The sequence below is a fragment of the Sitophilus oryzae genome, unplaced genomic scaffold, assembly GCF_002938485.1.
Source record: "Sitophilus oryzae breed Bouriz unplaced genomic scaffold, Soryzae_2.0 scaffold_1420_pilon_pilon, whole genome shotgun sequence".
NCBI classification, from domain to species: Eukaryota; Metazoa; Arthropoda; class Insecta; order Coleoptera; family Curculionidae; genus Sitophilus; species Sitophilus oryzae.
The window spans coordinates 1,691,998-1,713,683 of NW_022146083.1; the positions used below are offsets into that span (position 1 = coordinate 1,691,998).

General features: G+C 33.6%; 1 protein-coding gene across 1 annotated transcript; it reads left to right on the forward strand.

Annotated features, from left to right (window-relative positions):
- Positions 1–1,061: 1,061 nt before the first annotated feature.
- On the forward strand, positions 1,062–2,603 carry LOC115876220 (craniofacial development protein 2-like). The gene has a single exon (XM_030891920.1). The coding sequence runs from the start codon at positions 1,062–1,064 to the stop codon at positions 2,601–2,603; it is 1,542 nt and encodes a 513-aa protein (XP_030747780.1).
- Positions 2,604–21,686: the final 19,083 nt, after the last annotated feature.

A 21,686-nucleotide genomic window follows, 5' to 3' on the forward strand; every position in this document is an offset into this window, starting at 1 on the left:
TCGACGATGCAACACCCGGTATAGCATCAAAATTATTCTATAAAGCAAAAAGAGGAAAGAAACAAGCAACTCATTGTTGAGTTCGTCCATTAGGACACGTTTGTCCATTACAATGGTATTTTATCTAATAAAAAATACCGTTACCAAGTTCTAACAAATCTCTATTACGTTATTTTTATAATTTTTCCCCTGACTGTATATTTGTTTCACATAACTCATTTCTACTTGAATTCGAGTATTTTCTATCGAAGAAAAATCCTTAGAGAAGTTTCGACAAATAGAAATACTTGTTATTCCACCATCGACTTTACGAGAAATTCAATTACATTATTACGTCTACTTAAACTTCCACTTCGAGAATAAATATACATATTTCCGTACGACGACGTTTTTACGAATATTCAATTTTCGTCGTGAGAATACTCCATTTGGCTTATTTCGAAAATATCTTCTCATAATACAAATCCGAAGCCCGCCAGAATCGCATATGCGGTGGAAAAAGAAAACGCTCGTCCTCAGGTACGGGCGACAATAAGTTAAAAAGTATATATAGCTCGATTTATGGCTAGACGAGCAGAGGGGGAAATATAAGGGAGAATCTCGAGAGGATATCGAATTCAATATTTCGGACTTTTGGATTTGGAAATATAGCTCGCACGTATCTGGTCGTATAAAAAGAGTCTCATCGAAATCATAAAATATAAAAAAATGCTGAGAGTCTTACAACTCAGCTCTTAACTACAAAAAGTGAGATATAGCCGTTGACTGAAAATTTGACATTCAATTTTATAACCAAGATATTCGAAGCAGTCAAAATTAAAAAAAAAAAACAGACAGTTGCTGACAAAAGTTCAAAACTGAAACAATCAAAGCCCATTCGTGCAACTTCGTGTCGACAATTCGTCCCCCTAGAATAAGATTAGCAAACTAGGGCACTCTCTTGCCCTTGAGAGCAGAAATGATCTCAAAAGGCGGATGAGCTATACGATGACGAGTATGAGCCAACGGCATAGGATCAGGCAGGCAAGGGAAAACCACCTGATTATTATCCCATGAACACTATGATGTTACGTGACAATGGTATATGGTTGCCATGCGATCCGAGTAGCGACCGGCGCTTGACTGGGTTCGGGCCATCAAGTGTGAAATTAGCAACCGAGCAGACAAACGTAGGTGACCAGGCTTTGTCTGCATATCGAGTTACTGGAAAAAACAACAAGCTTCCTCAGAAATCCAAGATAAATATTGGTACGTGGAATGTCCGAGGACTCCTGAGCGTAGGGAAACTTCAAATATTGGAGCGTGAGCTGATGACAGCAGAGATGGATATATGTGGTTTGTCGGAAACACACTGGAAAGGTAAGGGACACTTTACAACTGCTGAACATCGGATTTTCGTGTCGGGCTCAGACAATGCAAGCCAGAATGGAGTAGCCATTGTGGTTAACAAAAGAATGGTACAATACGTGGACAGTTACCAAACCATTAGTGACCGCATTATTAAAGTCACCATCCGTACAAAACCTACTAACATGCATCTTATTCAGGTATATATGCCTACAACTGACGCAGATGACAAACAAGTTGAGGATATTTATCAAGAAATAGAACAACTAGTATCAGCCACACCCAAAAAGGAACCCCTAGTCATTCTAGGTGATTTCAACTCCAAGGTGGGAAAGTCAGCTGACAATAACAACCTACAAAATATTATAGGAATGTACGGACTTGGAGACAGAAATGCCAGAGGAGAGAGACTTATACAATTTGCAATAGACAACAATCTTGCAATAACAAATACCATGTTCAAACAACACCCTAGACGATTGTCAACTTGGACCTCACCCGATCAAAAAACGAAAAATCAAATTGACTATATCTTAATAAGCGGTAGATGGCGGTTATCTGTTACCAATGTTAAGACAAGACCTGGCATGGTATGTGGATCAGATCATAAAATCCTAGTGGCAAAGTTCCATCGTAAACTACAGGCAGTGAAATTGATCAAAACGAAAAGGTATTCAGTACCTACTAAAGAAGAAATAATGAAAACAATGAAATCGGTAAAAATGCCCACACTAAAAAATGACGTACAAGAAATGTGGAATGACACTAGGACTTGGATAAATGAAATAGTTAAAGGAAGTTGCACATCTGGAAACATTAAATTAAAGTCTAAAACTTGGATGTCGAATAATACGATCAATTTGCTTGAAAAGAGAAGAAACCTAGTCATATCAACAACATTTGACAAAGAACACAAACTAAGAAACATCAATAAAGAAATAAAAAACAGCTGTAGACAGGATAAAAACAAGCACGTCCACGAGATTTGCACAGAATTGGAAAGACACTCGGCAACTAACGAATCTAGAGAGCTATTCAATAAGGTAAAATATCTCTCTCGTGAGTTTCAACTACGTACACAAATTATACAGGATGAAAATGGTCGAAAGATTACTGATCCGGATGGTATTGTTGAAGTCTGGCGAAAGTACTGCACAAAGCTTTACGAAGATGGTGAATCTTCTAATAATAATAATCGTCCCAACCAATTCGAACATGACCGGAGATCCTTAAATCAGAAGTTGAACACGCCCTAAATCGTCTCAAAAAATAAAGCCCCAGGTATAGATGGTGTAGCTGCTGAGATATTAAAGTCAATAGGGCAACCGGTAATTGATGTTATTCATTTCATATGCAATCTGATTTGGAAGACGGGAATTTGGCCAGACGACTGGTGCAGCTCGCTATATATACCACTATATAAAAAGGGTAATCCGGCAGACTGCAATAACTATCGAATGATTGCTTTAATTCCTCATGCATGCAAAATTCTCCTGCAGATTATTAACAACAGACTCAGGCCATATCTACTACCACAGATTGCAGAAGAACAAACTGGCTTTATGCCTGGTAAGGGTACCAGAGAACAGATAGGGAACGTACGACAGTTAATAGAAAAAGCGCGAGAATTCAACATAGAAATGTATCTCTGTTTTATCGACTATTCTAAGGCCTTCGATCTAGTCAAGTGGCAAAAACTTTGGCAAATACTCAAGGAAATGGGGGTTCCTGATCACCTTATTCTACTTATCCGACAACTATACCAACATAATTACGGACTTATAAGAATTAATGATGTCACATCAAATAGATTTCAAGCAATGAAGGGTGTCAGGCAGGGGTGTGTTCTCTCACCCCTATTGTTCAATATTTATACCGAGTACATAATGCGTGATATTCTCGATAACTGGCAAGGTGGAGTATCTGTGGGGGGAAGGAAAATCAATAATCTAAGATATGCCGACGATACACTAATCATAACATCAAGTGTGGAAGAAATGGAATTTATTATGCAACGTCTCCAAGAAACTAGTACAGAATTTGGGCTAAAACTTAATCCTAACAAAACTACTGTCATGATTGTGGACCGACAAAACAACAACCAACCTCACGTGGGAAACATAGCTGGATTTAAGGTGGTTAATAAATACTTATATCTGGGATCGCTAATCGACAACAGCGGCTCATGCGAAGGCGAAATAAGACGTAGAATTGCGCTGGCTAGAACAGCCGTAACTAAATTAACTAAGATATGGAAAGATACAGCCATCACTAAGAACACCAAACTAAGGCTGCTGAACTCGCTTGTTTTCCCGATTGCTACGTATGGGGCGGAAACATGGACACTGAAGAAAAGCGATACCAGGCGAATAGATGCTTTTGAAATGTGGGCATATAGACGTCTGCTACGTATACCTTGGACAGCCCATCATACGAATGAGTCAGTTCTCCAAGAACTAAACTCACAACTCAGCCTCTCAAAAAAAATAAACCGATGTTTTCTGACATATATTGGTCACATTGCTAGAAGAACGGACTCTCACTGCAGCTGCTAATAGTCGAGGGAAAGGTAGAGGGAAAGCGACCACGAGGAAGATCACCCAAGAGATGGGTTGATCAAACTAAAGACCTAATCGGCCAAGGCCTTCATGAAACCGTCAGCATGGCTCAAAACAGAGCGGACTGGCACAATACGATAAAAACCGCTACAGGAACATCATAGTCACTAATCCCTCTTCAGGGAAACGGACCAAAGAGAGAGAGAATAAGATTGTTCTATAGACTATTTCGATGAAACTGAGAAAACAAAATTTAAAGTTTAAACTGGATATCTGTGAACACTATATACCAAAATGGTTCTATTAAACATATAAATTAAAGGTAATATAAAAACCTATCAAACATATGTATTTATTTTACTTTTAGAAGCTTTATTTAAAAGATATTAGTGATTTTAGATTTGGATATAGAACAAATGTGTCTATTAGCTGTGCACTGAGCCAATTTTTGGGATATAGAACAAAATAAGGGGATATAGAATAATATAATCCTCATTTTAAGCTGATTTATTTGTATTTCAAAATATTATTTCAAAACAAAATAACTAAAGTGGAAACATTAAGACATTAACTAAAAACAACATAAAAAAATAAAAACCTAAAATACAATAGTAGTAATTATTCATCTGCATTGTTTATTAAAAACTATTATTTTTTTTTCGCCTATTTGTTTGGTACCTATAGTGTTAGAATAACTTAATCAGATTTTAAATCTGAAATTTAACTTTCATTGGATTATTTAAATGTTTTTTTAGCTATCTCTAGTATTGATAGTATATAGAGAACGATTAAGTAGTCAATTGAGTTGAAGCAGCTGGTTTCACGAAATTCCAAAGTGTGAAACATTTGAATTTGCTAACCAATCAGGCAATCAGTGCTTTTCAAACGAACGATTGAGCAGTCATTTGAGTTGAAGCAGCTGTTTTCACGAAATTCCAAGTGTGAAACAAAATTTTAATTTTAGAAATTTCTAGAAGAACTTTAGGGTTTTGATGATCCGTGAGTGAGTCACTGTCGAAATTAAAGAATTTTTAGCCGATCATACCAACAGGTATGGTAGTCGTCCGTCTGTCCGTGTGTACACGATAACTCAAAAACCTCTAAACCGATTTTAACCAATTTGGCACAAAAATACTGTTGCACCCGAGAATTTGGCCATTAGTTTTTGGTGGGAGTGGGGAGTTGGTAAGGGTGTATGGGAGGGGGCTAAAAATTTTAAAAAATCGTACCTCCAAAATTACAGTATCTAGCGAAACGCGGTTTTCAATTTAAGATTAGGAAAAATATTTGCAACAAAATTTGTAATAACATAAAAATCAGTCAAAGTCGCAGTTTTTGAGATATTCCGTGTTGAGAACTCCAAACTCCCATGGGACGCGACCCCAGGTGGCGGATAGGAGAAATAACTGCGGACCAAAATTGGAAAAATTCATGAGTACAAATGGATCAAGGCAAATTGCAAAGGCAAATAAAATTGCGTTTATCTCATCAAGAAGATCGAAATCGACAAAATATCAAAAGACAACATTTAATCGGCATTAAACTGCTTACGCTATTTTGCTAACAAAAGAAAAAATTCAGTGGCATATATGCTTTTTTAGAAAAATATTCCACGAAGAAAATTATAATGAATCTGAAAAATATTAATATTTTAACACCCTGTAGCTACGAAACAAATCAGAAATGCACCTATTTTGATATGAAAAATAAATCTTATTTTTACGTGGGGAACCTCCCCACGAGAGATGCCACATGTTTTTTGAAACACCCTGTATCGTATGAAAAATCTGAATTTGTCTAATATTTTAAAATTAATTATTTTTCTAACACTAATAGATTCTACAAAAAAAAATAGGTTGTACTTCTTAATTCTGTAATCTCTTAACAACTTCAATGTTGCGCGGCTTACAAAATCCGTGTGGCTGTGATCCGGGGTTTAAAAAAAAACACCTACATTAATTCCTTTTTTTACCAAACACCAAAATGGCACAGAGAGAGTGTTTTCCATTAATGTCGAACACGAACAACTGCCGCGACAACTTTTTTTCCATTCTTAATGCCCTCGGCAACGCGTTTTCCTCATTCGTGATTCGTACGATCCATATAACACACAATACTTTAATTCCAGCGTCGGAACATTTCAAATTCAAATTTTAGAAAGTTTTTTGATGTATTCACTTTCTTCCTGCTCTGCCTGCTCTTTGACACTGCCTGTGAAACTCCAAAGACGAAAATCGATGTGGTAGGGGCATATACGAGTGGAATACTTAACAAGTTTCAGTGGTTTTTGTTACTTTGATTTGAATCGTTGAGAATACTAATTATAAAATAAAAGCTTCAAGTTTCGTTCAGAACCGAAATTAGTGGAATAGATTAGTGGTTTCAATAAGAAATAGAATTTTGTTCCTCTAATTTCAATGTCAGCATGCAGAACGTCAAAATTAGTAGTAGTCATTTTCAATTAGTAGAAAAAGTTAATAAACTTTTAACTTTTTTTACTAATTATACTTCAACATTTGTGACAAATGTCATTTTGGATTTTGGTTATCATCCGTTAAGAAAAATTGTGGTTATAAATCAAAAGTTGATTGTTTTATAAGCCAAATATTAGGCTTTCTCTATGGATACAGCAAGCTATTGCTAGGATATAGTATTAATTTCATTTGTGTTTTTTAAGACATTGTGAATAATGACCTTTGGTATTTTTTTACTTCACCTGACAGAAAATGCCATTCATTAAAACAAAACGCCTGCAGCCGTATTTCGTCCCCATCTCGTAGCCCTTGGTGCTTTTCAAAAAATTCGCAGTTGCAAAATTCGAAACGCTGTAGTGTGATCTATTCCTATTTCATCCTCAAGTTTCTTTGTGCTGAACTTTCCATCGTTCTCTTCCACGCACAATAAAACTTCCAAGTCGGTATCATTTCTTGCATCTTCTCTTTGTTCCTGCCTTGCCTCACATCTGCAATTATTTATTAGGGTACTTTTGGTCTCAAATCTCTGGATATTCCTTGCGATTGTAGATTTTCCAGGTATCGGTCTATTCGGATACAGAGCAACAAACATGTCCGACACCTTTTGATAACTATTTCCTTGATAATACCATTTAATCATCAATACTTATTCTTCAGTAGTGTAATTCATGGCTAATATTTTCGATGTAGAGTTTTTAGTAATAATAATAAACCACTAAATAGATAAATTTCTGAAATGACAACTTCATTTGACAGTTATCTTTTACCTTGACTGGTGCTGATAAGTAAATACAGGGCCATAAGAAAGGAGAAATTTTTAAAAAGAAATCGGCGATAACTCGTAAACGGGCTAATCAAAAATATCTCAAGTTATTCTTTTGAATGTGGGTTTTAGTGCTCTTCAATAAACCTAAATAGAATTATTCTCTAAAATAATTAGGGAAGCCAATAATTGACCCCATTAAAATTTGCATGGGATTTCCTATGTCCCGCTCGACGACGCAACACCCGGTATATCTATCGGGTCTCCCTTTCTTGAGATACTATTCAACATACAGCTTCAGGGCTTTAGCAAAAGCCAGTATCTGAGACGGTTTTATGGGGGTTAGTCACCATCTCCAATTTCAATCATACCAAAACTTTTGGCTTGAATGTCGTCTCGGGGCTACAGTGATGAGTGGTGTTTTCCCATTTTCCCCATTTTCCAGACAGCATCTGCATTTGCCGTTGTTTTTTAGCTTCAGTCTGCTGAGGAATTTATAGAAAAGACTGTTAAAAGATCCGTGACAAACCAAAGATTGTTCTCGCTTAAATCAAGAAAACTCTTCGAATTTCTTAGCCGTCAGTGATCCAATACACAAATATTATAAGAATTCGATCCAAACCACTTTTAAAGAACATAATATTCACATATCCATGCGTCTGATTGTTAAACCTCATTTAAATTTCAAATTCAAATTTTCTCCGATTTCCACTATTTGTTGCTACAAACTTTATCGTCTTTTTATTCGATAACGGCCTCGAATAAATTAAATCGACGTGTATTCGGGGCCATTCTCGCGTGAAAATAAATGTTCTGCAATTATTGTTGCCGAAGCGAGCACACACGCACGCCAAAGTTTTATTGCCCTACGGCGATTCGAAACAGTAAATTGAAATAAAAATTAGCGCCGCTAGAATGTATGCCGTTCAGTTTTTTCCCTATTTTATTATATTAGGTTCATTACAAAATGAATGAAAATTATTCAAATCGATTTTGAAGAGCAAACGCTAGACTCTCAGGTTCAGAATGGTAAATAATTAGAGATATGATACTAAAAGAATTCCGGACTTCTCTACAGTCTCGATTTGTTCTTTTTTTATTATCTGTATTTTTTTAATATTCTTATTTTTATATTTTCTTTATATTTTTTTTATTTTATATTTTCTTAATTTTATATATTTTATTTAATTATATTAGATTCATTATAAAATGAGTAAAATTTTTTCCTGGATTGATTACTTGTCAGAACTATACAAATCAGAAGAAATAGAGGTTGAACTAAATACACCCGAAATAATGATCAACGACAACGTACAGATTGAGGCAGCCGATATAATTACATCCCTTCGAAAGCTAAAGAATAGGAAGAGCCCAGGGCAAGATGATATCCCAAACGAATTACTTAAATATGGCGGCCAAAGTCTCATACAGCAGCTAACATCCCTGATTCAAAAAATTCTTTACCAACACAGGATACCCGATGAATGGCGAACCAGCACCAATATCTTGATGTTTAAAAGAGGAGATAAGAAGCTGTCCTCAAACTATAGAGGCATAAATCTTCTAAGCACCAAAAACTTACGACAAAAGTGATAACAACCAAAATAAACGACTTAACATGCTTAGCAGATGAACAGCAATGTTTCAGATCGGGCAGATCATGCACAGACGCGGTTTTTGTCATAAGACAGACAACAGAAAAATCAATCGAATATAACAAACCAGCGTATATGTGTTTTATTGATTTAGAAAAAGCGTTCGACCGTGTGCAGCTAAGAGACGTTGTACACCTTCTTTACAATAGGCAAATCCCACACAACCTCGTTAAAACCATACAAAACATATATGAAGCGAACCAAATTCAAGCTAAAATTAACGGGGTCCTGACCAAACCAATAAATGCAGGCTGTGGTATCCGACAAGGTGACTCCCTGAGCCCTCTTCTTTTCAATATCATTATGGACGAAGTAGTAGGAAATGTACGTTTACTGAAGGGATACAGTATGGGCGACCAGGAATTTACTATTCTATACTATGCCGACGACGCCGTATTGGTAGCTGAAAATGAGAACGATCTACAGCGCTTATTACATCGATTTAATTGCACTGCCAAATCACTTATTATGATAATATCGACTCAGAAAACTAAATGCATGACGACATTAAAAGTACCACTAAGATGCAAACTGGAAGTCGAGGGCAATGTTATTCAGCAAGAGATGAAGTTTAAGTATCTAGGCATAGAAATCTCAGGATATGGTGATGTAGAAGCGGAGGTGCGAGAACGGACAACGAAGGTAACCAGAATAGCAGGATGCCTAAATGATACAATATGGCGAAATAAAAACATTGAGGTGGAGACTAAAGCGAGAATTTACAAGGCAACGGTACGACCAATAATGACATACACTGCAGAAACTCGACCTGATACAGCGAAAACTAAACAACTACTAGAAACAACCGAAATGAGAGTACTACGCAGAATAGCTGGAAAGACGCTTCTGGACAGGGAGAGAAATGAAAGCATAAGAAGAGCGTGCAAGGTGGAAAATTTAATGAGTGGGTACTCAGCAGAATGGACAACAGAAGGATAGTGAGAGTTGCACGCGACAAATCACCGCTAGGTCGCAGAAGCTTAGGACGTCCACGAAAACGATGGAGCGACAACTTGTCAGTCTGACCGGTAGAGACGACAAAACCAAACAGGTGATTCGCCTAGTATAAAGAAGGAAGAAGAAGAAGAAAAAATTTTTCAAATTGATTTTGCAACCAAACGCTAGACTCTCAGGTTCAGAATCTATATTAATATAAAAAATCCTTAAGTGACTCACTGATTAGTTACGATCCCGCTCAAACCACTCAACGTAAGAAGCCCAATTTTGGCATACAAGTTGATTCTAGGGTGTATAGGTTCGACGAGGGGGTGAAACCACCCCTCAAAGATTACAATATTTTTTATTTAAAAAATGGTCAAGTTTCCGAAAAAACGCTTAAACAAGTATATTTTATTTTGTTTTTTACATATTTTAAGATTTTTAAAAATGTATACAGGGTGTTTCGAAAAACCTGGTCATTGATTAATCACGATCCTGCTTAAAGCGCTTGACGTAAAAAGCTGATTTTTGAAGAACGGATTGACTTTAGGGTGTAGAGGTTCGATAAGAAGGGATTTTTCGAAACTCAAATTCTAAAGGGGTGAAACCACCCCTCGAATATTAGAATATTTTTCATTTAAAAACCGGTAAGTTTTTCGGAAAAACTCTTAAGCACGTGTATTTTGTTTTGTTGTTTTACATATTTTATAATTTTTTAAAAATTTATACAGGGTGTTTCATAAAATATGACCATTGAGTAATCACGATTCTGCTTAAACTGCTTGACGTTTATAGCTGATTTTTAGCAAACGCATTGACAGTGGGGTGTAGAGGTTCGATAAGGAGGGGTTTCCCGAATCTCAAATTCCAAGAAGGTGAAAACAATTTTTGTTATTACACTATTTGTTATTTAAAAAATGGTTAGTACTTCGGGAAAACTCTTGGACACACATAATTTATTTTGTTTTTTTACATATTTTGAAACTTTTCAAAAAGAGTTCCAAAAAGCTGGGTAATTGATTAACCACGATTCTGCTTAAACTGCTTGACGTAAAAAGCTTATTTTTGGCAAACGGATTTTTCCAAAGTCAAATTCCAACGAGATGAAACTACCCGTCAAATATTACCAAGTTATATAATAATATCGCCATATTGTTTTTTCTCATGCTGACATAAATGTTAGAAAATTTTATCCAGTTTGTATGTTAATGGAAATTCTTGCTTTGCTTTATCATCACCATTACAAATGATTAATTCGACGCGAATTATGATTAGTTTAATGATTTAAATGATTAAATCGAAGTCGCGGGTACACGCTAGTGGTAAATAAATAATTAGAGAAATGATACTAAAAGAATTCCGGACTTCCACAGTCTAGATTTATTCTTTTTTATTTCTTTATTTTCAGTATTTTTTTAATATTTTTATTTTTATATTTTCTTCATATTTTTTTTTATTTTATATTTTCTTTATACAGGGTGTTTCAAAACAAATGCGAAAAACTTCAGGGGATGATTCCTTGTTCAAAATAAAGGGTAGTTTGCTTCATAAACGTTGGGTCAAAAGTCAACCATTAGGGAGATATCGCGGTACCAAGATGGAGGAAAAATAATGTTCTTATTTTTTATCTTCAAAACGAAAAGAGATAGACTAATGAAATTTTATGGAAGAATTACTGTTATGAAAACACACTTTCAGGTAATTTTTTTACTTTTTTAAAATGAGTGGAAGGGGTTGAAATAAACTACCTCTATCATTCTTGTTAACGAAATTTAAAGAAAAATCTTATCAAACACATGCAAATGCTTTAATTTGGATAGTTTAGTTTGTACGTATTGCAGTAGAGTAATGTCAAATAAAATAATATTAGGAACATCCTAAAAAGTAACAGCGGCCGACTAGATTTTTTTCTAAAAAAATTACAGCAGCCCACTAGATTCTTTATCAGAAAATGTTTTTCGTCCTGACATGTAATGCTTTACATTTTATTTTTTAATTTCAAATCGGTGAGTTTTATCAAAAAAACACAAGAGATAAAAAAGTTTCTAAATAAACTAAACTATCAAAATTATTTTTTTTGTATGTGTTTGATAAGATTTTTCCTTAAATTTCATTAACAAGAATGATAGGGGTAGTTTATTTCAACCCCTTCCACTCATTTTAAAAAAGTGAAAAAAATACCAGAAAGTGTGTTTTCATAACAGTAATGCTTCCGTAAAATTTCATTAGTCTGTCTCTTTTCGTTTTCAAGATAAAAAATAAAAACATTATTTTTCCGCTATCTTTGTACCGCGATATCTCCCTAATGGTTGACTTTTGACCCAACGTTTATAAAGCAAACTACCCTTTATTTTGAACAAGGAATCACGCCCTGAAGTTTTTCGCATTTGTTTTGAAACACCTTGTATATTTTTTTTAATTTTATATATTTCTTATCTTAAACAACTTCGTTTATACCTTGTATGTATGTTAAAGCTTAAGCAACCAATAGAAAATAAGAAAATCAACTAACCTCAAAATTATCTTACAAGAGAAGTTATATACCGGGTGCGTCTGAAAAGTGCTTCACCCCTATAACTTTTTTATTTTTTCAAATAAAAAATCGAGATTTGGTATGTAAGTATATGGCATAAATTAGGATTGATTGACGTATTCAATTGTTTTCGGTCACTTCCTGTTTCACCGGAAATGACTGTAACTTTTGATTTTTAAATGGCACCTTTGATATTTTATTACTTTATTCGATAGAAAATGACACTTTGAATAGAATGACAAATCATATGTCAACTTTTGACATTTTCGAATATAGTATATTTGACAATTTCACTCGAAATACCAAGTGTGTGGTACCAAATTATTCGTAAAAAAATGCTTTTTCAAAACATGCTAATGAGCCACCCTCGTTCCATTTGAAAAAATTGAGATATGATTAAAAATACGATTTGGGTAACTTTTAACCGGCCAAGATAAGATACAAAAAACATTCGACGATCAAATCTATTTTTCCAAGGCTCCTTGATTAAAAATTAGTCTTTTTAACACAGCCATGGCACTCTATGTGCCATGGCTGTGTTATTCATTTTCTATCGAATAAAGTAAACAAATATCAAAGAGAGCGATTTAAAAATCAAAATTTGTAGTCATTCCCGATAAAACAGGAAGTGACCGAAAATAATTGAATACGTCAATCAATCCCAAATTTATGTCATATACTAACATACCAAATGTCGTTCTTTTATCTGAAAAAATAAAAAAGTTATAGGGGGTGAGCCACTTTTTAGATGCACCCGGTATAAGTTTTCATTTTCTTCCTGAAATAAATATGACGTAAGCAAAATAGAAGTTTACAAAACTATGGCTACGTCCTAAAGTTGTCCTAGATAGATCCCGATTGCCCATGATAACAGCTGTGAATGCAGAAAGTAACTTTTTGCTGAGGACCGCTTTTATTCTGTTGTCATTTAACGGTCGAGGCTATAAATCCGGCTTGTCTTGGATAAGCACAATTCGGCAATTCTCCATTGCGAAAAGGAACATGGGACAATGCAGGATTAAGTGCAAGCGGGGTTTCTTGTCAGCAGGACGATGCAACATGGTCTAGAACGGATAAAATTTTGCGTTTCATATACAGGGTGTTTCAAAACAAATGCGAAAAACTTCAGGGGGTGATTCCTTGTTCAAAATAAAGGGTAGTTTGCTTTATAAACGTTGGGTCAAAAGTCAACCGTTAGGGAGATATGGCGGTACAAAGATAGCGGAAAAATAATGTTTTTATTTTTTATCTTGAAAACGAAAAGAGATAGACTAATGAAATTTTATGGAAGCATTGCTGTTATAAAAACATACTTTCTGGTAATTTTCTCACTTTTTTAAAATGAGTGGAAGGGGTTGAAATAAACTACCCCTATAATTCTTATTAACGAAATTAAAAAAAAAGCTTATCAAACACATGCAAAAAAAATAATTTGGATAGTTTAGTTTGTTTAGAAACTTTTTTATCTCTTGTGTTTTTTTGATAAAACTCACCGATTTGAAATTAAAAAATAAAATGTAAAGCATTACATATCAGGACAAAAAACATTTTTAGATAAAGAATCTAGTGGGCTGCTCTAATTTTTTTAGGAAAAAATCTAGTCGGCCGCTGTCACTTTTTAGGATGTTTCTAATATTATTTTATTGACATTTCTCTACAGCAATACGTTATTATCTAGGTTCTTATTATTATCGACATTATCACTAGATTCTTTATCTAAAAATGTTTTTGATCCTGACATGTTATTTTTTAATTTCAAATCGGCGAGTTTTATCAAAGAAATACAAGAGATAAAAAAGTTTCTAAATAAACCAAGCTATCCAAATCAATTTTTTTGCATGTGTTTGATAAGATTTTTCTTTAAATTTCGTTAACAAGAATGATAAGGGTAGTTTATTTCAACCCCTTCCACTCATTTTAAAAAAGTGAAAAAATTACCAGAAAGTGTGTTTTCGTAACAGTAATGCTCCCATAAAATTTCATTAGACTATCTCTTTTCGTTTTCAAGATAAAAATAAAAACATTATTTTTCCGCCATCTTTGTACCGCGATATCTCCCTAATGGTTGACTTTTGACCCAACGTTTATGAAGCAAACTACCCTTTATTTTGAACAAGGAATCGCCCCCTGAAGTTTTTTGCATTTGTTTTGAAACACCCTGTATAGGAATATCTCTCATTAAAAAATAATATCTTTATTTTTGTGGCGGGAAAAGAAATTCTTAGTATTTAAATTTTTACTAAAAATCTACAAAATAAAAAAATATTGTTTGTAAACACCACTGGGTTGAATACAAACGGAAGTCAGTTTGTCAGTAGCTGTGTTCTAATAAAAAAATTGTATAACGGCCAAAATATAGGATTGTTCACCACATACGACACGGAGTATTGTAGCTAAACGATTAGATTTTTACAAATTGTAAGTTTTGGGTTCGTTGAAGGACTATTAGAGCTACAATTTAAAAATATTTTTACAAGATACAGAGTGCCCCAAACAAGTAAAAAATATCAAAGATGTATTTTTGTAACTGGACCACCCTGTATATTATTACATTTTCAGTTTCTACGATTAAAACAAAGGTAAATTTGATTAAGGTTTTTCACACTTAAACCTTACTGTTACATATTTTCAATTTTGTGAAATTGCATTAAAAATTTTAAGGCTTTATTTCTCCAAGGGTATCAAAGTTTTTAATACTAAATATTTACTGAAGTTTAATTATCGATCAGTTATTCTACTGCAATAATAAAAATAATAATAACTCATACAGAGGGTCCAAAAATTTATTTTAAATAATTTCTAGGTTTAAACGTCCATAACTTGTTTAATTTAAATGGAATATCCTGTATATTATAGGAGAATCAGATGCACAATTTAATTCTCTAGCAAATTGTATTATACCATTTTTACCTATCCTTTTAAGTTTTCGAAGAAATTGCATTTTCTTATAATTTAGACCTCATTTATCAATATACCCATGGAATATTGACATTTTAGATTGTTTTTAAAGCAACAAAATGTACAGGTACTAAAAACGATAATATTACTAGCCCATTTGTGTACAAAAAGAAAACAGTTTAAATCTTTATAAAAGAGTATATCAATAATTAATAATACCACCATTATTTCCGTCCAAATATTAATTAATTACGTACTTAATTGTGTTAGTTAATAAATTAAATAAAATAAATAAATAAATAAATGCCTTTATTGTCAAAAAATTTTTCAATTTGTAGACAAAGGTAAACTAACAAACGAAGTAAAAAAAAACAAGGTACACAAACAAACAAACAAAAGATAATCACGTTGCAATACAAAACATTATACAAATAATATTGTCAGTCTTATTGTTAAAATAAACATTTATAAATGTTTATAATGTCAAAGAACAAGAAAATAAAAATAATATTCAAAAATATTTAGCTAGTTTACAGTAAAATATCAATGACCTCTAAATAAATTCATTTCGATGTCATTAGTAAATATAGCAATAGCAAACATTAGACCAGTGTTTTCAAGATCAAATTCGATTTTCAAAATATAATTCATTTACACCGTAGAAAGCCTTGTCTAGCAAACAATCCACATCCTCTAGATTCATTTTACGACACGCTTAAAATATAATTTGCTCCTAATATTCTTCGGTAAAAAATAAAATACTCTTGTACCTCGCTAAATGATCAAATGTTTTTATTGTTCTGTTTCTTAGATGTGACCACGTAATATACAATAAAACTAGTTTTATAATAGTCATATAATGCTGTGTAAAATAGTTACATAAGAGTTGTATACCTTTTTTATAGAACTTCTATACTACTAAACGGTTGTATAAAAATGGGCCTTTTTTGGTTGTAAAGCTATCATATTACGGTCATATAGCACGTTATATGAATTGAGGTATCCTATAAAAATGATCACATAGCTGTTTATACAACTTTTATAAAATAAAATTTGCTACTTGGGGACATTTTGTGTTAATTTTTGCAAGAAGAGGATGAACTGTCACTTGTTTTATTATTTTTCTTTTCTATTTCACGAAAGTAAAAAGAGTTACCTATCTGATTTGTTCAGGCACTCAATTTAAAGAATATCAGTAACTTTTTTGACAGAGGGATTTTATATTTGCCATATTGGCAAAAAATAACGGTCAAAATTCAAAGTTATTCATTTTATAGACTATAGCATCTTTAAAAACTAAAGTATAAATAAATAAATAAATAAATAAATGCCTTTATTGTCAAAAATTTTTTCAATTTGTAGACAAAGGTTAACTAACAAACAAAGTAAAAAAACAAGGTACACAACAAACAAACAAAAGATAATACAAAACATTATACAAATAATATTGTCAGACTTATTGTTAAAATAAACATTTATAAATGTTTATAATGTCAAAAAACAAAAAAAATAAAAATAATATTAAAAAATATTTAGCTAGTTTACAGTAAAATATCAATGACCTCTAAATAAATTTATTTCGATTTCATTAGTAAATATAGCAACAGCAAACATTAGACCAGTGTTTACAAGATCAAATTCGATTTTCAAAATATAATTCATTTACAGCGTAGAAAGCCTTGTCTAGTAAATAAGAGTTCAATGCTTTGCGAAATGAAAAAAATGATGTTATGGATTTGATTTCAAATGCCAGGTGATTGTGCATTTTTTTCGAGTTGTATAATATTGAAATTTTAACTAACTCTGAGCGTGGGGTAGGTAGATAAAGATCTTGCTCTGCGTTCCTGAGTGGATAAGTGTGAGATGGCCTTTCTTGAGAAGCTGATACATGTTTACGTATTAGGCAAACGGATTCAAATATAAATAAGGAAGGAAGAGTCAATATTTTTAATTTTTTAAAAAAGTCCCGGCAATGAGTTCTGCTGTTTAGTCCCAGTGAATATCGAACAGCTCTTTCTGGAGCCTGAAAATGCGGTCAAATTAAGTCGCACAACACGTACCCCAGAATGGAAAGGCATACCTGAGGTGCGACTCAAAACGTGCATAATAAACAGTTCTAACCACTGACAAGTTAAGCTCCTTAGAAACAGACCTTAATGCAAAACAGGCAGAGCTCAATTTTTTCGACAAAGCTTCGATATGTATGTCCCATTTCAGAGAATTGTCCACAACAAGCCCCAAGAACCTTACAGATTTGACGACGTCAGTGCTGGTGTTGTTAAGTACAAAAGGCTGCAACGAGTTTTTATACGACAAAGCTTTAGTTTTAGAAATGTTGAGACTCAGGAGGTTCGAATCGCACCAAGATTTAATGGTGATTAAGTCATTTGATATAATCCTATGAAGTGCCGTGATGTCCTTGTTGCTCCAAGTGAAGCTTGTGTCGTCCGCAAAAAGACATATTTTGCCACTGATGTTTATGTTAGCAATGTCTTTAATAAAATGAAGAAGCAAAATAGGGCCTAGTACTGAGCCTTGCGGTACTCCACATTCTATTGGCTTCCTAGAAGACAACGTGGTATCCACCCTCACAAGTTGACTTCTGTTGCTCAGATACGACTTAAACCATTCGAGGGATGATCCCCTGAACCCATAGTGCTGCAGTTTATTAATTAAGATCTTATGATTTACACAATCGAACGCCTTAGAAAAATCACAGAAAATTGTTGCTGTAGAATGATGGTTGTTTAGGCTGGAGTAGAATGATGGTTGTTTAGGCTGGTGTAAACTTTATTAAGGAGGGAAAACATAGCGTCATTTGTGGACTTGTTGCTTAGAAATCCAAATTGATGTACCGGTATTGTATTCAGTAAGTATTTTGTACTTAAACAGAAAAGATACCAGCCTTCTTTTAACCAACCTTTCTATGATCTTAGATAGCTTTGGAAGGAGTGCAATTGGGCGATAGTTAGAAGCTTCATCTTCGTCTCCTCCTTTATGCAGAGGTATGATTATTGCCGTCTTAAGACATTTTGGAAAAATACCATTTTGGAACGACATGTTTATTAAAGTTGTTAGGTGATTCAGAGTGCTTTCTGGCAGATTCGAAAACATTTTTAAAGTTAGCCCGTCGGTCCCAGAAGAGGATTTATTTTTGATGGTATTAATTGTACTGTGAAGCTCTTCTAAAACTACGGGCGAAAAAAAGAAACTGTGTAAGTTTACAATATCATTAGAGAAATAAGAAAGTGGATCATGAGGAGGACATATGGTATTAGTTAAGTTTTTCGCTACATTTACAAAGTAATCGTTAAGGTTCTCAGGTGAGGTAGAGATATTGCTAGACGAAGAAGCTTTGTTTCTCAACTCATTCACAATAGACCATGTTTCCTTAGCAACATTACCAGAATTGACTATTCTCCTATTATAATAAACGTCCTTAGCGGCTCTTGTAGTCTTATGATAAATTTTTCTGTATAGTTTTACGTAATTGTGGAAGAAGAGACTGTCTGAGAATTTTTTTAAGTGAGATAATGAAATTGAAAAAAATGATATTATTCTAAATAAATGTGGATTTGGATCAGAAATTAAAATAATAATAAATTATGAAAATGAACGTCTCTGTTGTTGTAAATAAGCGTTCGTCAAAAAATTAAATCAAATTTTTAAGGTGTTACTTTTTACAATACAGTCTAATACACATACAAAATTCAGTTTTTTAGTATTTGGGGCAATTATTATTAATGAACGCAAATAGTCAATTAATGTAATTTGAATACTGGAATCATATTAAAAAAAGGACCAATCTTTTTAACAAATATTTAAACAGTTTTTTTTTTATTTTTTAATGAAATAAACGAACTATATCGACAATATTAGTATCTGTACTCTTTAAAAATTTGTTACATCTTTAAAAATAATCTAAAATGTCAATATTCTATGGGTATATTGATAAATGAGGTCTAAATTATAAGAAAATGCATTTTCTACGAAAACTTGAAGAGATAGGTAAAGAATGGTTTAATACAATTTGATAGACAATTAAATTGTTCCATTTAAATTAAACAAGTTATTGCCGTTTAAACCTAGGAATTATTTAAAATAAATTTTTAGACACTCTGTATAAGATAGTATAATTTTTATTATTGCAACACAACATTTAGTTAATATAAATACTTGAGTACAATATTTAGTTTTAAAAACTTAAATACGCTTAGAGAAATGACGCATTAAAATTATTACTGTATTTTGACAAAAACCTAAATATTTCAAAAACGGTAAGATTAAGTAGTTTAGTGAAAATGTTATGCTATTAATGATGTTATTAATGAGTATTTAAAAAACATTTTTGCAAATCTAAAATTTGCCAGCATTCATGGAACACAATAAAAATGCTATATTTTCTTTACAGCTTTACAACCAGAAGAACAACTAGAAGAGAGAAAAATAACAAAATAGAATTTCCTCAACTTTTCTCCGACAAAACGGGACTCTATTTTCCGAAAACTCCCGGAAAAACTTTCAAAAATAAAACTGTGGAAAGGGCGTAAAATTAAGGAGTTCCTCCCCCAAGGCTTCGCGTAATATTCACTGTCAAAGACGAATGGCCCCATATATCTGGCGTGGGCCAACTTCACACCAACTTATTCCAAAAGTCAACCGTGGGAATTGTTCGCCTTTCGAGAGTATTAATCTTCACCTTTACTACACATTACGTTATTCCCAAATTTACTTCAAGGATCTCTCGATCTTTCCGCCCCTTCGAATGACTTAGTTTTCTTTGTTTTTTGCTGTAAAAACTATCTGTAATATATTTGAATGTAGCTTTACAAGTAATCATAGAAAAATACTCAATTAATACATTTATTTTATTAAAAAAAAGTTTCTCATATTTTTTAAGTTACTTAGGTAAGTTTTATCAGTCGTCATAGTCTAGTCATCATCGTCTAGTCATATAAAAGTACTCTACAACATTTTGTACTTAGTAACACCACTATTGACGTCGTGGACTCTGGTGAAATTCTTAGAACTTATTGCAGACAACTTATTAAAATGGGTCTTGCACATCGAAGCTTTATCAAAGAAACTAAGCGCTGCCTGTTTTACGCTAAGACCAGTTTCTAAGGAATTTAACTTATCAACCTCTAGAATAGTCTATTATGCCCTTTTTGAGTCGCATCTTCGTCATGCCCTTCCATTCTGGGGTACTTGCTGTGCGACAAAAGTTGATCGTATTTTCAAACTTCAAAAGAGAGCAGTGCGATATTTATTGGGACTGAACAGTAGTGATAAGTTGTTATTTAACTATCTGTTATTTTATAACAATTATTTATAAATAACATAACGCAACCGTTACTACTTCTAAAAAATAACAGATATAAAATAACGACACGTAGGGATCGGCCGCTCGTGAAACGAAAAACGAAGTCGGCGCTCTGCACCGCCACGAAATTCTATGCTGCTCGAAGCAATTCCAAAAAACAACTAGTATGGATGGAAAACATGTTATTTCGTCAACCATCGATACAGGCGGCGAGACAACGGACAACGGAGTGGGGAAAGCGCTACGGCCAACGTAGCTGCTTCGGTCGATGCCGTCGAAGGTCGTATTGGGTTTGCAACAGCTTAAAAATAATAGGATATAAAAGAAGCAGGTTTTTTGAAACAGTTGCGGGCATAACGCCTGGCGGTCGAGATAACAGGAGTGGGAAAGGAACGCTGCTGCATCGGTCGATTGTCGATGGAGGCTCGCAACGGGTTGGAGAAGCAGTCATTTTAGATACGTTGTTTTTCAATCTGTTACGAGCATAACAGGGTGGCGGTCGAGATAATCGGAGTGGGAAAGGAACGCTGCCGCATCGGTCGATTGTCGATGGAAGTTCGAAACAGGTTGGAGAATAACGCATCAGTTGTTTTAGATACATTGTTTTTCAACCTCTTACGAGCATAACGGGCGGAGGTCGAGATATTATGGCGCTGTATGTTTCAGTACGTTATTAAGTTTCAATATTTAGGTATTTATTTATTCTGAAAAATTTTCAGAATAATATTTTCAGTTTTTTTAAAAATGTATACAGGGTGTTTTGAAAAATCTGGTCATTGATTAATCACGATCCTGCTTAAAGCCCTTGACGTAAAAAGCCGATTTTTGGAAAACGGATTTACTTTAGGGTGTAGAGGTTCGATAAGAAGGGATTTTTCAAAACTCGAATTTTAAGGGGGTGAAACTACCCTCAAATATTAGAATATTTTTTATTTAAAAGCCGGTGAGTTTTTCGGGAAAACTCTTAAAACACGTATATTTTATTATGTTGTTTTACATATTTTAAGATTTTTTAAAAATATATACAGGGTGCTTCATAAAATATGACCATTGAGTTATCACTATTCTGCTTAAACTGCTTGACGTTTAAAGCTGATTTTTGGCAAACAGATTGACTGTGGGGTTGAGGTTCGATAAGGCGGAGTTTCTCGAATCTCAAATTCCAACAGGGTGAAAACGCCCCTCAAATATTACAA

Bases quoted from the DNA above. Each gene is read 5' to 3' on its own strand.
- LOC115876220 (XM_030891920.1), top strand. From the start codon at position 1,062: ATGATGTTACGTGACAATGGTATATGGTTGCCATGCGATCCGAGTAGC.